A 23,605-nucleotide genomic window follows, 5' to 3' on the forward strand; every position below is an offset into this window, starting at 1 on the left:
TTTTTTTTAAATTGGGGGGGGGGGGTATTGACCCAAACATAAATACATGGTATACTGTACAACGATATTTGACTATTTTATTCCTTCAGTGAGTTTACTTTAATGGTTATGTTTCCAGTACTATTGGCATTATGAAACATGCTAAAGTCTGGGTTTTGTAGCTTTATTCCACTGCTGGTCTCAATAATTGGATGATTAATCATGGACATCCCCTCATGTGGTCTACAATCTGAACGTTTCTGAACTGCTTGGCTGAGAAACTCGTCATATCTATCGCTGTGCTGTTCATGTACATGTATATACTATTAAGCAGCTCTTAGGGGCTTCCTAATGAATACTAAAATTGGAAATAAGTGAATTATTTTTTTTTTTTTTTTCGGATTTACCAAACTCGCCCGTTTTCATTATTTCATATAATTTGTAAAAGTTGTAGAACTTTGTTTACGTGGCGTCATCGTATGAACGGGAATGTTTACAGATCTGATGCTGCTATTTATTTGCTTAGGGAATGTTACCTTATACTGAAGTAAGTTTTTTTTTTTACCGTTTCCCATCTGTTTAGCATCTATAAGTCGTTGAAAAACGTCGGAAGATATTGGTTCTGCCTTTCTCGTTTTATTGCCAAGTCCTCGGGATTTTAGATTTCAGAAATCGTTTTGATTTTCTACATCAAAATTACCGTAAATTAACATTTTGATCTCCATTAGGACCGGGAATTTCTAATAATGCTTTAGTATCACCCTCCATAATCCTCCTACTGTTTTCTGTCGCCTAGAACGTTGATTGTTTTTAAATGAAGTTAAACGTGTTATTGTTCTAAATAAACAATTGTTACTTGGGTTACGCCCCTTTGCTTAGATACTCACTACAATTTAGCGTTGTTTTTGAAAACGTTTTTATTTAATTTTTCTGCTTAAATTAAATTTTGTCGTGGAAGAAAGTATTATATTTGAAAAAAATTGTGTCTAACATCATTTTTTCATGTAGTTATATTAGATTTCAAAAGATTAAAGAAGAAATAGCCATTTGAAATTTGAGGGCGAGACAGCCCCTTGACAACGGGCCGAGACAGAGATATCTCGGCCCTTAGGGCGAGACAGCCCTACCTACTTGCAGCTGTCTCACCCTAGCCAAGATAGGTGTATCAGGGCTGATACACTACTAGGTATATGATATACCACAGAGTCGTTCACTTCTGCTTCATACTTAGATACTTTATTGAAAGTAGACATTAACGGCAAACTGACAACTCAACTGCATGACAAACGGGATGATTTCAGCTTCTCTATCGTCAACTTCCCATATTTGTGTAGCAATATTCCATTATCACCTGCATATGGTGTTTATATATCTCAACTGATTCGATATGCAAGAGCTTGTTCTGGGTATAGTCAGTTTTTAAATCGAGGTAAGCTACTGACAAACAAGTTGATGGTATAGGGATTTCAACAGTCTCGATTGAAGTCAGCATTTCGCAAATTCTATGATCGTTATAACGATATAGTTCGTCAATACAATCTCGCATTGGGTCAAATGCTATCTGACGTGTTTCATACCGATTGTTAAACTGTTCTTGGCACACTGATTTTGACTGCGGATAACTCCGTTTACCTGATCCGGATATAGGGCTCACGGCGGGTGTGACCGGTCAATAGGGGATGCTTACTCCTCCTAGGCACCTGATCCCACCTGTGGTGTATCCAAGGATCCGTGTTTCCCCAACTATCTATTTTGTATTGCTTGTAGGAGTAATGAGATTGATCACTGTTCGTTATCTTCACCTTGCACGTACACGATTGAAATAATTTTACACTAGTAGAATTTTTTTTTACTGTTTATTGTATATTTGCATGATGATTAGTACGAAAATGTTAAGAGCGGGATCTACTAGGCGCTCTTATACCAGACCACCGGCTCGGGCAGAAGTCTCTGTAGTTCTCCCGTCACAACCTCGCAATTCCTCGCTGACGAGTGCACGTCCTACACAGCAGCATCAATCTAGCCAATCCACTTTATGTGCTGACATATATCAAGATGCACCCGGGGCCATTGCATTGCACAACACGCAGCCCACCATCACCCCAGATATTTATCTTCAAGAAAACGCTGGGCCTGCAGAGGCTATACCTACCGAAAATGTACCACACCAAACAGGTACTCACGTAAACCCTCTTGTTAGTATCACGGCAGATCTTGGGGATAAGATTCCATTGTCATTACAGAAAAAAATATGAAATAATGAATATATAGATCTTGCCAAGGTATTGCATTTAGATCCTGCAGCTGAAACCCAACAATTTCTTGTGTTTGAAGATGGTAAAATCAAACTTAAAAACAAATCTAAAGATAAAAAAAATTGCTTCAATCTCTGAATGGACTGATTCCTTCTTGATTTATGCTGCCATTTACTTAAAAAGTTTTCCGCAGCATGTACAAGGCATTTTGAAGTATATCAATTCAATACGATTGGGGGCATAACGCGATTCTACTCTGTGATGGAGGGATTATGATGTTCAGTTTCAGCTTAGGCGTTCAAAAAACTTTTTCAGTTGGGAAAATATTGATGTGGAATTGTGGTTGACTGTGGTTGATTCATATGGGTCAGTCCGTTGTAGCTGAACAGAAGCATACTTCTAGTCTTCAACAGCACAAGCTTGTTATGATTTCAATTTGAAGGGATCTTGTCTTTAAAAAGACTGCAGATTTTCTTATGACAGTCTGAAATGTGGCAAAAATCACCCATCCATCAATTGTTACAGCAATCAAACCAGCGATAATATGCCCAAAGGATTTGCCCAGAATGCCATTCGTAATCCCAATGCGACCCAGACACGTTTTCCAAGGCCGTTGCGGCAATAATTATCCATGTCTGTGGGAGTTAGGTTATACACCAATCAATGTTAAAGTGTTAAATATTTTGTTGCAAGATTATCCAGACAAAACTGTAGCAGATCAACTTTCACATGGATTTACATTTGGTTTCTCTTTGAACTATATGGGTCCTCGCGATCCAGTATCTTGTAAAAATATGGTTTCACCATTAGATCATCAAGATCAATTGTTAGCTAAATCAAAAAAGAAATTGATTAAGGTCACATAATTGGCTCATTTGATGCCCCACCATTTCAAAACGTCCATTGTAGCCCAATAGGTGTTTTGCCTAAGAACAAAGTGGTTGAACGAACAGTGATCAATCTTATAGCTCCTATAAGCAATACAAAATAGATAGTTGGGTAAATACGGACCCCTGGACACACCAGAGGTAGGATCAGGTGCCTAGGAGGAGTAAGAATCCCCTGTCGACCGGTCACACCCGCCGTGAGTCCCATATCCTGAACAGGTAAACAGAGTTATCCGTAGTCAAAATCAGTGTCCCAAGAACGGCCTAACAATCGTTATGAAACATGTCAGACAACATTTGACCCAATGATAGGTTGTATTGACGAATTATATCGTTATAACGACCATAGAATTTGCGAAATGTTGAATTCAATCAAGACTGTTGAAACCCCTGTGCCATTAACTTGTTTGTCAGTAGGTTGTCTCGATTTAAAAACTGACTATACGCAGAACAAGCACTTACGTATCGAATCAGTTGAGATATATAAACACCATATGCAGGTGATAATGGAATATTGCTACATAAATATGGGAAGTTGACGATGGAGAAGCTGAATCACCCCCTTTGTTATAAAGTTGAGTTGTCAATTTGCCGTTAATGTCTACTTTCAATAAAATACCTAGGTATGAAGCAGAAGTGGACGGCTCTGGGGTTCTTTTATTCCGAGCTCACAGGGATATATCGAATCGATATATGAATGAAAGTTGTCATTGTTAAAGGGAAAGGCAATCCTAAGCACATTGTTGCTTTTATGAATAAAGTATTACTTACATACAATGACATCATACGGAAGCGCATGTTTGTCATGTTGTTATGATACAAAATGTTCTCATGTAAACAACCAAAATAGTTTTCAGAGTTAATAGATCCCTCTCTCTGTGTAAGACATATTTCAAAAGTATGCAGTTTATGTGCATAAATGACGCATGGCTTGCTTTAACATACCCGCGGAACTGTAGCATGAAAGGTGAAGATAACGAACAGTGATCAATATCATAACTCCTATAAACAATACAAAATGAAGAGTTGGGTAAACACGGATCCCTGGATATACCAGAGGTGGGATGAGGTGCCTAGGAGAAGTAAGCATCCCTTGTCGACCGGTCACACCCGCCGTGAGCCCTATATCTTGATCAGGTAAACGCAATCAACCATATTTAAAATCAGTGTGCCAAGAACGGCCTAACAATCGGCAAGACATACGTCAAACAGCGTTTGACCCAATGATAAGTTGTATTGGCAAAATATAGCGTTATAAAGACCAAAGAACTTGCAAAATACTGATTTTAAACGAGGCTGTTGGAACTCCTGCACCATCAATTTGTTTGTCAGTAACCTGCTTATATAAAAAAAAAACCTGACCATACAGAGAACAACGTCTTGTTTATCGAATCAGTTGAGAAATGTAAACACCATATGCAGGTGCTAATGAAATATTGCTACATATATGTGGGAAGCTGACGATGGAGAAGTTGAAATCATCAGTTTTTTCATAAAGTTGAGATGTTAGTTTGCCGTTAATATCTACTTCCAATAGAATATCTAAGTATGAAGCATGAAAGGTGAAGATAACAAACAGTGAACATATGTTTATTTCAACTTCAAAGTACTTGTGCGTAGAATCTGAGTGGTGTGTATTAAAGTAATTTTTTTGATGACTGATCACTAGATATGATTATTTCCGTTTTCTATTTTTGCTGAAAAAGCAACTGTGTATGATGTCAAAAAGTGTAGTTTTTAAATTATCGTGAGGAATGGTCGTGTAAAGTGTTGAAAAGTCATAGGTTTTGATGCTGTTGATCTAAGAAAAGTTTCCGATTTCAAGTTAACTAAAACTCGTTTAGAATTGTTTAGAATCCACATTTGATTTACCCCACTTCTGGCATATGGAGTCAGGCTGCAAGTTCGAAGTTCCTCCTTCACAGATGTTAATATTTTCGTGAGGAGCAAAGATAGGGGCTTGGTAGAGCCCTTACTGGATACAGCGATGTATCTTTGTTTGTAAGGGTTTTATATAGTTTAGGAATCCATTATAGGTACGGTAACTCATATTCATTCGACCCATCGACTGATATACCAAATGTGTCTATCTTAACTGAAACATGGTTTTGAAGAATTTTATATTTTGAATGGACAGTTTGGAGTTTAAATACGATTACGATAAAGGCAACTTCAGAATACTTCATATAATCAGAATGGTGTTTAGGAGACATGGGAAGATATGAATATTCCCTTTATCCATTTGTATCGAAGAAGCAGCAGTCTATGATATCAAATAGCATAGTCTTTAATTCAACGTGTGGAATTGTTGTGTGTAAAGTGTTAAAAAGTCATACGCTTTGATGTTGATTTGAAAAAACGGTTTTTGATTTCAAATGTACTGAAAGATTTGTAAAATATTTAGAATCCATATTTGAGTTTTGGCATATATTGTGACACTATAAGTATGCAGTTTCTTCTTTAGAGAAGTTAATATTTTCTAGAAATAATCGGCCAAATTAAGGAGAAATCATGTCATAGTTTAAGTAACAAAGAACGTGGAATGGTATGCGTGGAAAACCCGGGTACCGTGCTCTAGATAGATAAAAATGTGATTTTTCTATTGTCATACTTTAAAACAGAACACAGTATAATATCTTATCAACACTCTTGGGTGTACTTTGGCAATACTTCGTCAATTGCTCAAACGTAAGTATGCATTTATTATATATTTCCCTGCTTGACCTATCGTCAATATGCATTCTATCTGCTGCATATTCCTCAAGTTTTAGAAATGCTTTGGTACGGGCATGCATGTCTTCAATGCACATTCGAATGGTATGCCATTACTGACCCATAAACACGGATCGTCAGTCGGCATTTCATTCATACAGGAAGAACCATTGAATTTGCAGTCTCTATTACTTTGTGTATGTTCGCCTAAGGTATAGCGTCAAATTATTCATAACAAAGAGATCATACCGAAGAATGTAAACATGCACGTAGAGGAGAATGTGTATTTTGAGATCAATTTTCTTGGTGCTATGTCTATCGGTTATCTCCTGTGCAGTCTGTTCACTCCTGAGTAACTGTTTTCTGGGCTCGTCATCGGAAGTGGAAATCCTGAATAAGCCAAGCTGCATTATTAATTAGTAACTGAACATGACGTAATTCGATAGCAAGTGTAATTTTTGTTTGCATGACAATTCATAACATGTAGTATTTCAAATGTTTTGCTTTCAAAAATGATTGCTGTTGTTTCGGCATTGTTGTAGAAGGGATTTCGAACGGAGACTGTTTTGTAAGATAAACAATGAGTCTAAATATTAACTGCCTACAACTTTCAACCTTACCTATTGATTTCGAAATAAGAGATATATATTAATATCATCTACATTTTAACGCCGCGAATAGATACCCACCCGGTGTATACCCGAGAAAACAATAAATTGTTCGTCCACACTACAAGCATTGTGGTCGACAACAGTTAGAATGTTCAACAAGTTTACACTGGGAACAAGAACGATTCTGATTGATCCGAAGAACTACGCACGCTAACTCTGGATTCCTGCCTACATTTTCAACTCGTATATTTTAAAAATCTTTGCAATTTTGCTAATGATATTTTCTAAATGCAAAGTGGAATCCATTAAAAATTGATTTTTAACTTTAATACCAGTTTTAATTAATTATTTGCTCTTAACTCCAACTCCTTTTGATTAGGGGGTAGACAAATAATATGTTCTTTGACACCGGACTTTATTAAGACATATATCTTAAAATTCTTGTTGATATCAATAAATAACAATATTCAAATTACTTTATATTATTTAGTGAAGAATGGTTAATCTTCATTTCTTACGCTTTAAAATTATTTGCAATTGATCGTACAGTGAACATTTTCGCTGTATTTTGGTCTGTAGGCGTACGTTCCCCCCGTAAAACAACAAAAGTTTTGGTATAAATTTGCTAATTGACAAGTTATAATACACGCAAAAGGAATTTGTGTTTTACGAGGGAAGGGAGATCGTTTTAAATTTTTTTTATACCTTTTCCATTGATTCTTAATGAAATACGTTATTTTAACCCAAATCATGGAGTTATCTCTCTTTCTTTTGTCAAATAAAAACTTTTATGAAAATTCATATAAAAATCTATATTGACATAAGAACAATCGTTTAAAAATGATAACTCTTCAAAATTGACCAGAAGGTAGGCGGCGAAATAAAATTATCGTTCGCAGTTTTTTGTTGTTTTTTTTGGTTTTTTTTTTAGAAAGGTCTATAACTCAATCAACAATGTACAGAAGCATGTTACATGTCAAATCTTTATTATGACAATAAAGAAAAGTTCTTGGGAGATTCAAGGAAAAGCAAGAATCAAGCTGATAATGGACGTACACAATATAAAGTCATCTAATAATCTGATCGAAGTTAGCTGTTGTCATTCTCGACAAGTGTGCACATTGAATAGGTACTATATCATCTATTTCTTGTATCGGCAATAGAAATAAAATACTTAAACGGTATACATGTACGTATAGAGCATGAAAATTTATATATCATTTCTATTCAACCTATAAACAAAATCCTAGATCCTGGTTGCATCAGATGCAAAATGTTAAAATCTACTATGGATACTGTATAAAAACTACTTGGCATTTCATTTGATATGTCACTGTTTTAAAAATATCCCGAACTTGTTGGAAAATAGCAGGCGAAATCCCTCTTTTACCGTCTTTAGTTACCCTTTACAGACTTGTGTCGTTAATTTGTGGTACTTCACATTAAGTAAATGACTTTGCATTAGGAGTGACAAAAATATCGAAGGGATATCAAACAAACAGCATCATAAGTTATTTAATGAATATTAAGGCATTTTTACCGAGTCAATCCAGAATTTCTCCACAGAACATTACAAAATCATAGACCAGATTAAATGTTTTTCACATACAATTTATGGAGAAATAAAATTATTAATGATGACATGTAATTATAAAACGATAAAATCATTCTTCTTTGTCTAGGATAACCCAGCAAAGGGACGTATTTATTTCCAGTGGGGTCTTATTTTTTCTGCGATAATACATATTTGAATTGATAAACTTGATTATGAATGATGATACGTGAATAAATGATTGATTGGCAGAAGCACCACAGAAATTTATCACAGATGAAGTTAAACACAATATAAAAGATGAACATTGTATCTATATAAAAACAAGCTGTTTTCCCTTTGTTTAGCAGTCCTACACTAGAGATCATTTGCTTTATATTATGTGTAAACACATAACTGTTTTAGCTTATGAGTAAAATCGTCTCATCTTTACATTCTGTGAAAACTTTTAACCACCAATCCCCCTATTATGCATATATTTGCCCGGCTGAGTGGAATAATTCAATCCATGTTGTACGAGTTTACAAAATATCAAAAGCACATTTTTACCACTGTTATTGTGTTGACAAACTGTGCTCTTGCGTTTCTCGAGGATATGCTGATTATTTTAAAGATTTAAAATTGATCTCTACTAAGTCACGTCCTGGTCTTAGGAATCATGGTATTAACAAACCTAGATATATCCTAATTTTGTGGCCTCGCTGCGGCACTGGGGGTCGAATGGGGTAAGGGGTAGTCATAATTGGAACAAACCTGAATTTCGATTATAGGACAATGCTTGCATATCAAAACTGACATATTCCAGCCTTGTAGTTATCGAGAATTAAGATTAGATTAGTTAAAATAGTCCCTCTTCTTTGTTGTATGAGTGTCAACACCCGGACACCATGAATAAGGTATAGACATTGGTTCTGGAGAAAAACGTGAAAATGGGAAAAATTACGAAGAGACAAATACTGTAGATGAAGAAATTTCGATCAGAGAGGATCACTTAACGTTTCAGCTCAGGTGAACTAAACATAATAATAATAATGATTGGTTTTATATAGCGCTTTTTTCAGCTGCTCAAAGCGCTTTACAATACATTATTACCCCCGCATACCTTATATCAATCTAGAACTTTCTCAGCTTCCTGGGAAGCATACAGTGCAAGCTGCCGTTACAGGCGCTAGAGCACTAACATTCTAACAATATCTTTCACTGTCTATAACCAGGAGAATAGTTTGGGCAATGATGAGGTTTCAAATTTTCTATGGAAAGGGGTCATATCAATTAATCTCTAAATATCATTCTATCGCTTTTAGTATCTTATGAAACTTTGTCAGTAAAAGATTATCAGAATATTTTAATAGTTGTGGTTTTCACGGTACTGAGTAAAGTAGAATAGCCTGTTGTGCAATATTCAGGCATACTGTAGATTTGGAAACTTACGGTATGGGGGTTATGTACACTAAATACGCGATTATAAGAATTTCGTTTAAATTACCCCATGCATACTTAACACTATGCAGATGGTTTGCAAAGGAAAATACGCGTATTTAACAGGCCGCGGAAATATCTAGGCTTACATAATTATACATTGTAAGAGTAAAGTTCCGAGAGGCACTGATATAATGATCAGAGGAAAACCACACTAACACTATTCACGGATCAGTTGCCAGTCGACACCGGATGCAATACTTTAAATAGACATCCTGGGCGATCCGACGTCTCTGGGTTCTGTGACGTCGTAATGCAGGTGTTAACACTGTCTTATCACGATGCAAACACGGAAAGATCGGTTGCACTGTAGATAAGCACGGTAGCTACCCGTACCCGTACGTCCACGGAAAAATTCGTGGTTGGTGCCGGCATGATCACCGATCGTATGCAAGATCATCGATCGTATACAAGATCACGGTTTCTGCCGGTCCATCCACTGTTGTTTCACGGAGATACGTGGATGTCCACGGATTATCACAGTCTTTCTCCCCTACGTTTATGGATGACCCCGGCCGGACTTTTCTACGGTTACTTCGGTGGATACACGGAATTCTCGGTTGATACACGGACCTCTCGTTCGATACATGGAGGTAAATGGTATCTACATGGATCAATGAAACCCCTTTCACAAATTCACGGATGAAACGCTGAATTATCCCGAATTGTCAATCCGTGATGGGGCGTGACAATCCGTCATCACCGTGTACAAACTGTAAGCATTCTGCGGCGTCCGGGACAATTCGGCTTGGCCAATTTAATTTTTACTCGGGATCGTCCCGGAAGAAAATTCTCCGTATTGATCCGTTTAGGTACCGTGTAACAATGTGTATCAACGAAGAGGTCCATATATCAACCGAGAAGTCCGTGTAGCCACCGAAGTAACCGTGTAAAGTCCGGGGTCATCCGTGTACGAAACTTTTCTGCTGAAGAACACGGATGTCTACGGTCTATACACGGATTGTTACCGGTAACTACACGGACAGACACGATAAACACATAGAAAAAAATACCATGATAATCCATGTATTCCATGAAACAACCGTGGATGGACCGACAGAAATCGTATCTTCTGTACGTTCAGTGATCATACTTCCACCGACCGGGATATCCCCCCCGGGACATACGGGTAACTACCGTGCTTATCCGTAGAGAGACCGGTGTTTTCCGTGTTTGCATCGTGATAAGACCGTGTTGACACCGGCATTACGTCGGATCACCCGGATGACTAGAATTTCGCATCCGGTGTCGACCTGGTCCTGATCCGTGAATCTTCCAGGACGATCCGGGGGGATTAAACATGTTTATTTTCCCCCGCTCGGCTTGACCAGGCCGGATGGTCCCGGACGACGCTGGATGTATATAAGGATCGTACATGATGATCACGGATTGACAATCCGTGATGATCCGGCGTCTCATCCGTGAATGTGTGAAAGGGGCTTAACACTGTTACGGTCAGTTTTTCCACGCTAACGTTGTAGGGTCCGTATTTTTTCTGCGATGAATAATGATTATGTTTGAAGCAATGTTTTCCATAATTGCAAATTTAAGACCGTCAGCAAAACCATTCAGAGCAAGGAAATCCGAAACAGGCATTCAACCCCAAAACAGGGGTCTTCAACCCCGAAACATTTCGACGTGACCTCAAGAGCAATACTTGTGTGTCGCTCAAAAGTTACTTATGTGCAGAGAATTCGTAATGGACCATGACTTCCATACATCAATTCAATTACTGTTCGCGCAAAATAAGTGAGTTTTTGCTTTTCTTCAACTGAATTAATTATATTATCAATGTTGCGCTCATGCGCTCATCAATTCAATTGATGAGACCAATAAATGGATTCATAAGCGCACCGATTCCGTTGATAAGAGCAATAATTAATTTGATGCGCGCATCGGTTGAATTCTTAGACACGGTAATTAGATTAATGATACATGTACTTTTAAATACTTATTTCTATTTTTTTTTCAAACATCTGTATATTTCACGTTTATAAATATGTTTAACAAAATCCAGAATTGATACATACTTTTTAAAGAGACAGAGAGAATTACACATTTCACTACCCTAGTATTTGAATATCTGTATAAATGGGAAAATCAATAAAATTCGTTCCCAATTTAGAACGGATCCTTGTCAAGAACTGCCAAATATCTAAAAATTTAGAGGAGTATGCAGGTCTAGTGGGAAGGTCAAGGAGTCATGATAAAATGCTATTCAAACGAGATGAAGTGATCTGGATTTTCATCTCCCATTAAGTTTGCCTTGTTTTTGGTACTTTTCATTAAAAATACAAATCTTTTTTTCCGTTCATGACCTTGTTCAGACCCCCTTATCTTTCAGATATTTTCATTCATAGCTGTTTTATTATACTCAATTGAATTAAGGCCTCCCATACAAAAATAAAGTAAAAGAGATGCATAAAATGGCCTTTCGTGTTTTATATGGAAAATATTTAATGGAAAATATCCGAGAACGAAACGACGTTTAAACCGTTACCCAGTAGGCTTCCATATATTTTCATCAAGACATGTGTTTAACATCACGAGACTATCACGTGACATTATATATTTAGAACCAACAACAATTATTGTGATGATTACAAAAGTGCAACGATATCGGTTACATGCAGGCCGACCCTTTTAATATTGAAAAACAGAGCCTCCTTTACATTAACTGAAAAGTTTTGGGAGTAAGTTCTCCGATAGAAGGAAGGAAGTTTAAAATGCATCTAATGCAGCATATTTCTTAATTTTCGAGAGTATGCAAGAGTTTATCAGATGCGAAAAGGGGTTTCTTTTTGTGTCAGAAGTTGCTCTCAACACTTTTCTGATATATCAATGTAATAAGAATATGAATATATAAACATCAAGCACCACAATACATTGTACATCGTTGCAGTTTTACATTTACTGCAGCTGGCCGCAATAATTATGTAAATTAAACGCAGTGCTAATCCGAATCAGGGGAATATGTAGGGGCGATTTCAAGGTAGCAATATAAAATGAACATCACCTTCGTGCAAACTAGATATGATAAATGCATTGTGATTTGATATGAAAAAGAAATAATATATGATTATATGATAAGCATTTGACAAGAAAATTTTTCATGTATACTGCTTATCACTTGATAACGGTAGTAAATAACGACATAATATTATGACACTTTCCCCGCGATACAACTGTAAGAACTTGTACGTCGTGACGTACGTTTTTATTTTGACGTCATATGGTGCGAAGTGCACTGAGGTACATTTAAATACAGCACTGTAATTTGTTCTCGGGAAGCCTTAACTGAACTTAGTAGGAAAAGTTTGCAAATGCATAGATTTAGAACATGTATGTTCATTTTAATATTTAATTTTAATGCTTTGTCCTTACTTTGGGAAAATGTCTGTCACGTAATTGCACTGTACACTGTGTTAAAAATGAGAAGTTATGGATTTTGCGTTTAAGGGTGGCAGTGTATCCTTAGAAGAAGCTTCAATTCTTTTCTCTTCTCTGTTATGAACGGCTTTTAATTTGAAAAAGAAACATCTGCAAATTACCTTTATTATGTATTTTGCATAGATGTCTATCTCTTATCACACATCACATAATAACTACTCTAATCATCAATGCAAGAGACATTAAACGTATCAGTTGTCCCTCTCCTTCAACGATAATTTAAAATCAAAGATATCGTGCATCCGGATGCACTTCTAATCTGCATGAGACAAGCCAATGCGACAGGTGTCGACTTGTACGTCTTTTGTGTTTATCTTTATGCCCTTTAAAGCCGCTTTATTGCCTTCCTTTGCTATTGTCATTCAGCCTATCTTACCCATTATTTTGCCTTTCTTTCATGTTACTCTGCCTTTCTGTAACATTAGATTATGTCGTTTTTCACGTTCGTCTGCCCTTTGAAGCCGCCCAATTGTTTTACGCATTTTTCAAACGTTATCACGCCTTTCTTTTAAAGTTATTATGCCTTTCTTTTAAAGTTATCACGCCTTTTAAAAGACTTTTCTAATCAGAATATGTGTGGTATCAATTCAGGGTGCGTAATATACTTCAAGGTTGAATTTCATAGTCCAAAAGGCGTATGTTGTACCGTTTGGGGTACTCTTGATCATATAATAGGTAAAGTAATGTAACACTTATTAGCATGGCCTCGATAAGGAAGAGAACCTGAGAAACATTCCCATGAAGTCATGTAATAATTGTAGAAGGTAGACAGAATGTTCTCTGATACATTTAGATTTTTACACATTGATCGCCATTTCTGCAATGCTTCTACTGTATAACTTTTTGGAATTGCATATGTGATAATACCGATGTAATAATGTGCATAATGTTATGGAATAAAGTAGGTATAACGAATCATATTAGAAAGAGGAGATATTTTTTTTTCATTTTGTTAAGGATTATGAAAGGTGAATATAACGAACAGTGATCAATCTCATAACTCCTATAAGCAATACAAAAACAGAGTGTTGGGCAAACACGGACTCCTGGATATACCAGAGGTAGGATAAGGCGACCAGGAGGAGCAAGCATCCCCTGTCGACCGGTTACACCTGCCGTGAACCCTATATCCTGATCAGGTAAACGGAGTTATCCGTAGTGAAAATCAGTATACCAAGAACGAACTAACAATTCGTATGCAACACGTTAGCATTTGACCCAATGGTAGGTTGTATTGGCAAACTAGATCGTTATAGCGACCATATAATTTGCGAAATGCTGATTTTAAACAGGACTGTTGGAACCTTGCACAATCAACTTGTTTGCCAGTTGCCAGCTTCAATTTATATAATTTAAAATGACCAAGAGAGAAGTAACAAGATTAATACGTCATACTTTACTAATCCCCATTAATTTTCTCGGTTAGGATTTCTTTGTTGAGTATTTACGTCTTACGTTTGAAAAGTTCATCATCGCTGTTACCAATGAGCTATCGCGACCAGTGTTTTAATCGTAGTAGTGAGAGGGATATACATTTATCTTAAGATCAATATTTGTTTGCGATTTTTTACTTTCTCAGTCGAATATCGGAAATATAGATACTGGCATTTAATTGCTGTTATAAAATTTAGAAATTCATTTCAAAATTAAGGATTATCTCCCTCACGTATAGCTCTTATCCTTCAACGAATTTGACTCCACTTTTTTGGCACACTGTTTTTGCCTATAATAGCTCTAAAACTTCATTGTTATTTCGGATTTCAAACAATTCGGTTGAGCATCACTGAAGAGACATAATTTGTCGAAATGCTTATCTGGTGCATCAAAATTGGTATCGTATAAGTTTTACATCATGATGTGGATTTAAGAAAAACACTTTACCCAAATTACATTTTTTATATCAGATATAGGGCTCACGGCGGGTGTGACCGGTCAACAGGGGATGCTTACTCCTCCTAGACGCCTGATCCCACCTCTGGTGTGTCCAGGGGTCCGTGTTTGCCCAACTATCTATTTTGTATTGCTTGTAGGAGTTATGAGATTGATCACTGTTCGTTATCTTCACCTTGCATATAGAAAATCTTGAGAAATCCTTGCAGTCAAAACACAACCAATGTACTTAGATTTTCTTTTCGAGTAACATCAACTTATTTTTTAGTATCCTGCATCGATTAAAAACTATATCATATGTAGAACATGCTCTCATGAATAAAATCAATTGATAGATATAAACGCAATGTACATGTGATAGAATATTGCAACATAAATATGGGAAATTAAAGATGAAGAAGTTGAAGATATCCCATTTTATATAGAGTTGATTTGTAAATATGCCGTTCGATGAAATGGCCGGGTATGTATTAATCAAATTAAATATAGTAATTAGATGAAACTCCGTTGATATATTTAAATTTTGAGTTGATGATCACCGCAAGAGGTCATTTTCATCCAATATAGAAGCTTTATTTTGAATAAATTCTGCTTCATGAAAATACAAAAAACAGGTCAGTTAATAAAGGATGATATATCGTGTCCATGGTATTTATGGTAAAAGTATGTATCAATACCTTGCTAAAACACCAGTGTTACAAAGAAAAGATTTTCAATTCCATTTAACTAAACTTTCAGATCAAGATATGGATAGGAAGAACACTACTTCGTGCATTTCTTTGGCAACCCTGATTGCCTGTATCGTCTTGGTTCAAGGATACTGGAAAACTCCAGAGGAGAGTCCCACCTGTAAGATTAATACATGTAGAGAATCTGATGCTACTTGCGAATGCTCTCTCACCATTGAACACAGGTTGACAATGACAACAAAAGATCCTTTGCTAGTTGTTCCATCTGGTGGCAAGCTTTACTATCATAACGATACAAACAAACGAGCCCCTCTGTCGGATCCCGTCATCAGTGAAATTATAACGACAGATGGATATGGATCCCGCCTTGTCATAGCTATTAATGAAAAATTTCCTGGGCCAACCATAGAAGCTTACGAAAACCAGGAAATGATCATCCATGTTAGAAATTTGATGCATACTGATTCGACAACGATACATTTTCACGGGATGCATCAGCGTGGGACACCACATGCTGATGGTGTAGCCTTTATAAGCCAGTGTCCAATTTTGCCTGGACAAACATTTACCCACAGATTCACTGCGAGTCCGCATGGATCCAGTTTCTATCATGCACACATAGGAGACCAGCGTAGCATGGGTTTGTATGGAGGGCTTATCATTTATCCTCGGAACAAATTCCTTTCTCAACCACAAGTTGGATTCACCGTTCTCTTGCAGGATTGGAATCACAACGATGAACCTGAAACTTTGTATCAGCGCATGCTCAACGGGATTTACAATTTTCAAAACAATCCACCGACTCGAATTGAAACTACACAGTCCGTTGATGGCGCTAATTTTAGTCGATTTCATTTTCACTCAGGTCTTATCAATGGTAAAGGAAGATTTTATTCACGGAGTCCAGTCTCGTCTTATGGACTTCAACACAATGGGGCCCCTCTTGAAATATTTCGCATAAAGCCACGAACAACCTATAGATTTCGAGTGATAAGTGCAGCAACTCTTTACCCTTTCCGCGTTTATGTTCAAGATCATCCGGAGATTACAATTGTAGCATCTGATGGATTTGAGATTGTCAAAGGAATTGGGGAGGAAAGTCAGGCAATCACCGTAGAATCGTTTATCATTCATCCAGGAGAGCGATTTGATTTTTTATTGTACACAGGAAAGACTGTAAACTCGTATCTTCTAGTTGCAGAGAGTATTGAAGTCCTACCCAGCAATGTATATGAATATCATGCTGCAGAGGCAATAATTGAATACGAAGCCTCCCCCTCTTCATACGTTACATCACGAGCAAGCAATCAGAAATATTGTACCAGTGGAACACCATGTGTAACATTCAACTGTCCATATCTGTATTACCCCGACAATGAGCACAGACAGTGTCTGCCTTATGATGTAGCGAACAGTAATGAACCAAATTCACGTTATAGCGAAGTTGATATTGTTTCTGAAACGCTGTTTTTTAACTTTGCCTTTCCTGGAGAATCAGGGAATACGCCAGGTTCGGTTAATGGACGTGCATTTGTTCCGCCTGTGGCACCTATACTCACGGAATCGAGCAACGAACTGCGAACAGAATGCGATGACTCAAAATGTCGCATTGACTCTGTCTGCGCTTGCACCTATTCCATCAATCTTGACTTTGGGAAGGTATATCAGTTTGTAATGACAAATATTGGTAGTGGTCGAGGATGGTCCCATCCAGTTCATCTTCATGGTCACTATTTTTTTGTGTACAAAATGGGATTCGGAGAATATGATCAGACTACAGCCAAATTTATCTCTGAAACATATGACATTGAATGCATGGGAACTAACACTACAAATTTTTGTAATTCTGCTAAATGGAGAAACGAAACATGGGACAGCAGTATTCCTGGTTCAAAAACAATTTACCCTCCAGAAAAAGACACCATAATAATTCCAACGGGAGGATACGTCGTTATCCGATTTAAAGCAAATAATCCTGGAGCCTGGTTCTTTCACTGTCACATTGACCTTCACAACACCAATGGAATGGGAATGGTTCTTCTGGAAGCGTCAAACAATTACCCATCAGCTCCATCTGGATTCCCAAAATGTGGGTTTTTTGGAGAAAATCAAAACGGAAATATATCCAATGGACCAAGATGTGTAATCGGTATGTTTTAATGTCTTGGTTCAAGGAAATGCTCCCTTGAGTAACTGTTTAAGATATAAATAAAGTATAACTTTGTGACATCATAATGCTCATGCTACCGTGAAATGTTGTCCCATCGTCATTTATCTTGATGACGTATAAATCTAATACACTTTTTGAATACAATAGGTTTATGCTGAAGAGCGATCAGCTGATTTTCTTTGAGTAAATACGACTGTAACTGAACAGCTGCATGCATGATTTCACTATGAAATGATACCTAGCCGTATTTTATTTCAGATATGGTATTGCTGTCGTTCGTGATAATCGGAGGACTTTATGTGTAAAATGGGTAAAATTCCAGGAGTTGTACATATTACTATCATATCAAATACATGTATATAGTTTGTACAGGATTCATATCTTGCTGAAAACGTTATGGAAATTAAAGTAACAGAGGTAACATATTATGTCGCTATTGTTTACAATCTCATACATAATCATCCATTGGTTCTATCAACAATTGGAATTAAAAAGCAAAGTTACTACATATAAAGGATTATTTTACTAACAGAGAAGAAGTTATGTTTAACATATCGACATCAGCGAATAATTACGAAATTAAAATCTTGGATGGAATATATGGTTGGTGAGACAGTGGTGAGGCAGATGTTATTATATTTAACCTATTATAAGACATTTCTATTTTGATTATGAATTCTGTCTTATGAATTATTGCAGGATAATCATTTTCAACATGTTGGTGGAATTTTTATTGTCATTTTGAGAAATTCAAATAATCAGAAACACAAAGTACGAGTTAATGTTGAGTAAAAGAGATGACAAAATTTACCTGTTAATATCTGTTTGTTGACTATAACGAAATCCCTATTATTGATGTTTTAACTTCCTGGATACCACTGAATGTCAGAAATGTGGAATATAATAAAAATAAATAGTTTCTCTATGATGGAGAGAAAACTAATAATTTGAAAGCAAAATGAAAAATTCCGATATTTCTTCAGAAAATCTCTCCCAGCCGGTTTATAATCCCTTTTAAAAACTCAGTTTGGTTCATTTCCAAGTTTTCTGGTTTGAACTTGTATAAAATTTCTCTATGATGTTAGGAAATAATTCTGATAACATTTTAGTTATCTTCAGACGTCTCTTCTTTCTACATGATGTACGGGTGTCTCTTGGGGATGGGGAAATGTTTGCTGAATATATGTTTACAATCACCAGTGTTTTATCAATGATAACCCTTCGCTAATTCAAAATATATATAGATGTATCCTCCTATAGTAAAGTTGTGCTTACGTGACAACGAAGTTTGCTTTGCATGGGAACTTGAGTTTTGGGGAACTCAAAGTTATAATCTTTTTTCGAGAGCTGGATTGATATAAATGGTTTGGCTTATTTCCCAATATTTGATATGTAAATTGAAAAATCATTATATATCAATGAAATGAAATATCGTATAATCTAATTTTGTTTCAATTTTCAAAATACGAATGAATGTCCAAGTTTACTCTCCAACCAGAATTAAGTAAACTTCACTAATACCTCTGTCGATGCTTTTAAAAAAACAATGTTCTTGTAATAAAGTGTTCAACATACATGTATATACAAAAGAGGAAAGTACTCAATCAATAAAATTCTTATTTCTATGAAATCAAACGAATTTCTCTAGTACATAGTCTTTAAACATTGACTTTATCATGAAAAAACGATGAATCCCATGTGAAAGTAAACAAATTTACGTGTCGAGAAATTGCAGAATAACAGTTTTACGAATTGTTTACTTTACAAGATGGAAATGAATTTTGTTGTGGAATTCATAACCTTATTTGATAGATACAGCTACATAATCATTTTATCCTAAATCCTTAACTGTAGAATGAGTTTCAGTAACGCAGTCATAGAAATTTATCCCTTTACTTGGACCCTTGGATCTAAATCAAAATTTGCAGAACCTTACACACAACTAGAAAATCTGACCAATTATAAACAAATACAACATGTAATTAGGTCGAATGCTGTCTGGTTTGTTTCATACCAAATGTTAAAGAAACAGTACTATAGCTCATTTTCCACATTTGAATGTCAGAGTGGTTTTTTTATAATCACGTATTGATAAAATGATAAAAATCATATCGATACTGACAATTTCAAACAATTTGGATACATCAATTTGCTCTCAACTGCGCTTTGAAGGTCATCCGGAATTCAATGGTTTCTTCATGCTGACTCGCACTTTTGAATGCTTATTTATATCACATGATTTCGAATGACAGCAAAGTTGTTGTGTAAAAAAAAATTGATTACCACATAGTGGTTTCACACTCGCCTTTCTAGTATGAAAATATTCCCTGCTTCTTATAATTAAGTAATTATTCACAGAAACCCTTGTCTGTTCTTATTGACCAATGTTTTTACAACTAATGCGTGCCATGTTCAGATAAAGATATAATCACTTACGTTTAAAACAGTGTCTTCGCGGCTTGCCCCAATGGCAGATTTAAAGGTAGTTGGACCCTTTCCCCTTTTTTCGCCACAGATTGTGAGTAAACCCCAGGTTTGGAACCCAAACTGGCTGAATACTTTGGCTAATATTTGACTTTCACACACCCCCTTTGGAAATCTTAGAACCGCCATTGAGTCCTGTGTGCGTTTTTCCTAGCTCTTTATTTTCCAGCATGCAAACTGATCCCAAAGTAAATCTTAGTTCACAAATTAGTTTCATCTTATTCTATTTTTACCTCTTTTCTCGCAGACTCTGTCAAAATTCCGGACCTATTCACTACACTTTATCTCATTGAACGACATGCCGCACTGTTTACTGTCTATGCAGATGCGGCCTAAGACCGAAAGGAGGAGACTCGATATTTTGTTGCATAGCCTGTCCAAAAGTATTAATTTTTACGTTAAAACTAGAATTTTTAACTTTAGATAAGTGTTATTATTGCAAAATTCATACATTCAACTATGCAACAAAAATTGAGAAAACGCTGGGGAAAATCGTCATTTCATGTCTAATTATGATTTATAACTAGGGGCTCCTGCCTTTGCATGATTGGGATAGATAATTCACGACGCATGTGACCGATCAATAGTGAACTTTTAATCTGCCCGGCCACCTGATCCCACCTCGTGTATGTTTTGGGGTTTTGGGGTCCATGTTTTCCTATTCTCAATGTTGTATTCTCTATGGGATTTATGATATTAATCACTGTTCGTTACCTTCATTTTCTTGAGATTGATCGCTTTTCGTTCGCTGCACCTTTTTCATGGGAAAATACTTTTCTTCTCTTTTCTTTTCTACATTCTAAAATGTTTACCCCTGGAAACCCTGGTTAGAATAGGACCTCAATACCCCTTGCTTGTCGTAAGAGGTGAATAAATGGGTCGGTCCTTTGGAAGGAACCACAAAAACTGAGTCTCTTTGTTATAGCAGGTGGGACACGTTAAAGATCCCGCCCTGCTGAAACACCGTAAACACCGAGCATAGGACTATATTTTGCAGTCCTTTCCCGGTAATGGTGATGTCTCCATTTAAAGGACATGTTCCACGTTCGTAAATTATTTAGAAATTGAAGTAACTTTTATCACAATTCATATAAAAAATGATCTCCCAGTTTTTAAAGCAAAATTTCAGGTTTAATTTAACATTTCAATCGACTCAAATCGACAATCTCTGCTAATGAGATAGCGGGTCACGTGATACCGTGACATCATATGCGACAATCGCATCTCTCGCCGATCAGCTTATTGTGAAGAAACCTGTTATTATTTAACTTCGTTTGATACCAGTGTGGTACGGGTAGATATTTTTTTTTATATCAATGACGAATTTGTTTTATTAGATATTATTCCTTTACATCAACAAGAAAACGACGAATGGAATTTATTGATATAGCCTACTGCATACCGTGCATACTGAAATGCATGTACACGCATCTACATTACGTTAACATTTTGTTTATTTGCATTATTTATAATTTACAGTCATTCAATTGATTACTCATGTTCTTCATTTATATATTTTAAAAAAATTATGCCTTGATGTAAACATTTTACTTATAATCCACGCGTCTATCGAACGAAGTAAACATGGCGAAATCAAAATAAAAAACAATTGCTAAAAATAATACTTGAATTAGGTAGGGCTTTATACATGTCTTATCAAGTATATGATATATATATATATATATTAAATCATGAACGTAGCCCAGGGGTCTTTTTAAAAACAATTGAAATATGAGAAAATAGCAGTTGTGGACAGGTCAATGCTATCAAAACTTTAGAACACAGGGCTTCCTCAAAATCTAAAGAATACCTGTAGGTACTGGCTGTTATTGTTATCAAAACCGTGGTCTTCAGCTACCTGAGAAAGATGTTTTGATAACAATCACGGCTAATGATGACCGGTGTAACCGTGGTGGCTGTCGCTGGTGACCAGGGTCGCTCTTAATAGAATATATAGGGAAAAGAACGACTCGGATCACCGGCTTCTGCGCATGCGTGGTATTTAACTCGAAGCGGTGCCCTACTGGTTTTAAATCCATAGTAATAATAAACCCCCTTCTCAGTTTTCTGTTTCGTATGCACATCATAACTTGAAAGATACAAATTAACTTGTATTATCCAACTCCAAAATTGATATTTTAATGCATAAGATTTCTGAATTATGTCTAAGATATCTAATAACGAATAAACAACTTGAAAACAATGGCTTTTTATTCAAAGCATATTTACAATAGTGTAATCTCCATAACAATTCCTAAGTCATCTTTTATATTTTAATCACATGATAACAGGTGTGAACAAGGCACAGCTAGACGCCTTAAACTTGGATTAACGTGGAGGTGTAAACAATTACCTGTAAATAAAATAACACCAGGTTATTCTACCGTGACCAACCTTCGTAATCATAAGTACAAATACCACTCGCCCAATTTACGAACAATACGTAGGCACATATTCAACATTGTTTTATTATTCATTTATTTATTTTGCATAGTATGTTTCTTCTCTCATCCTCTTTTATTTCAAATATATTTTCTGATTATCTGAATTCAAATTATCTCCGATATGCGAACAACCACACATCTACTGTATACAACTTGGAGGTTTACTTTGGGTGTTTTTGTACAAAAGTGGAAGACTTTCCTATTACGAGATAATTCTTTTTGTGTTAAAATTTAACCAACTAGACTCTATATACATGTACATATAGCAGGGTCGAGTGTAGAAACCAGCAGGCATGAGGGATCGTGCCATCCTTCTTATTCCCAATAAAAACCATAAGACAACAAAACTAACGTCTTGCGGCTTTTTCTTCTTCTGGAGTGAAAGGAAGCCAACCATAATTCTGTCATCAGATTTTGTTTTGACAATCATTAATATGTAGTATACTAAACCAAATGATCATCAAGCTTATTTTTATTTTATCTACATAAGAAATCTCTCTTTTTAAAAATAAAAATGATATTGTACAATAAATATGATAAAAGGAATAACAATTTAATCTATAATTATTATCAAAATCTCATAGAAAATATAAATAAAACAGATATGTTTTCAAATATCACTATCAAAAGTCAATAGATTTTCATTTTCTTATAAATTGTGACTTCTTGTCCTATGACATTTTGTTCTACTATCATAAAATTCTAATTGTGACTTTTGGGTATATTTTCTTATAAAACTGTGACTTTTTGTCCTGTGACATTTTGTCCTACTTTCATAAAATTTCTTTTTGTAACTTTTTGCCCATGGTCATATTGACCGTGACTTTGTAATTTGTAAAGTTGTAAATGGTTTGAAAGGTACATAATATCAGCACAATGTATATATCAATTATGACTTTAAAGGTTGAAATATTTTCATGATCCTGGTTCTAATTAGGAACATTTATTTGAATCATTTTTAATATCATAAAATTACAATTTTCTTATATCAAATTCATGACAA

General features: G+C 35.9%; 1 protein-coding gene across 2 annotated transcripts; it reads left to right on the forward strand.

Annotated features, from left to right (window-relative positions):
• The first annotated feature begins 376 nt into the window (after positions 1–376).
• On the forward strand, positions 377–18,188 carry LOC125659514 (uncharacterized). 2 transcript variants are annotated; one of them, XM_048891195.2, is made up of 3 exons: positions 377–526; positions 15,554–17,653; positions 17,933–18,188. In XM_048891195.2, exons 2-3 carry the CDS (start codon positions 15,562–15,564, stop codon positions 17,977–17,979), a joined length of 2,139 nt encoding a protein of 712 aa, XP_048747152.2. In that variant the 5' UTR covers positions 377–526; positions 15,554–15,561; the 3' UTR covers positions 17,980–18,188. The 2 variants fall into 2 exon arrangements, with proteins under 2 accessions (XP_048747152.2, XP_056004419.1); XM_056148444.1 differs by lacking the exon at positions 377–526 and adding an exon at positions 1,854–2,154.
• The last annotated feature ends 5,417 nt before the right edge of the window (positions 18,189–23,605 follow it).

Source organism: Ostrea edulis, chromosome 9, assembly GCF_947568905.1.
Source record: "Ostrea edulis chromosome 9, xbOstEdul1.1, whole genome shotgun sequence".
Taxonomy (NCBI): Eukaryota; Metazoa; Mollusca; class Bivalvia; order Ostreida; family Ostreidae; genus Ostrea; species Ostrea edulis.

Excerpts from the sequence above, each read along its gene's own strand:
- LOC125659514 (XM_056148444.1), top strand. The coding sequence starts at position 1,854 with ATGATTAGTACGAAAATGTTAAGAGCGGGATCTACTAGGCGCTCTTAT. Across the intron at positions 2,155-15,553 it reads AAATGTACCACACCAAACAG|ATCAAGATATGGATAGGAAG; the intron begins GTACTCACGTAA and ends CTAAACTTTCAG. Across the intron at positions 17,654-17,932 it reads TGGACCAAGATGTGTAATCG|ATATGGTATTGCTGTCGTTC; the intron begins GTATGTTTTAAT and ends ATTTTATTTCAG.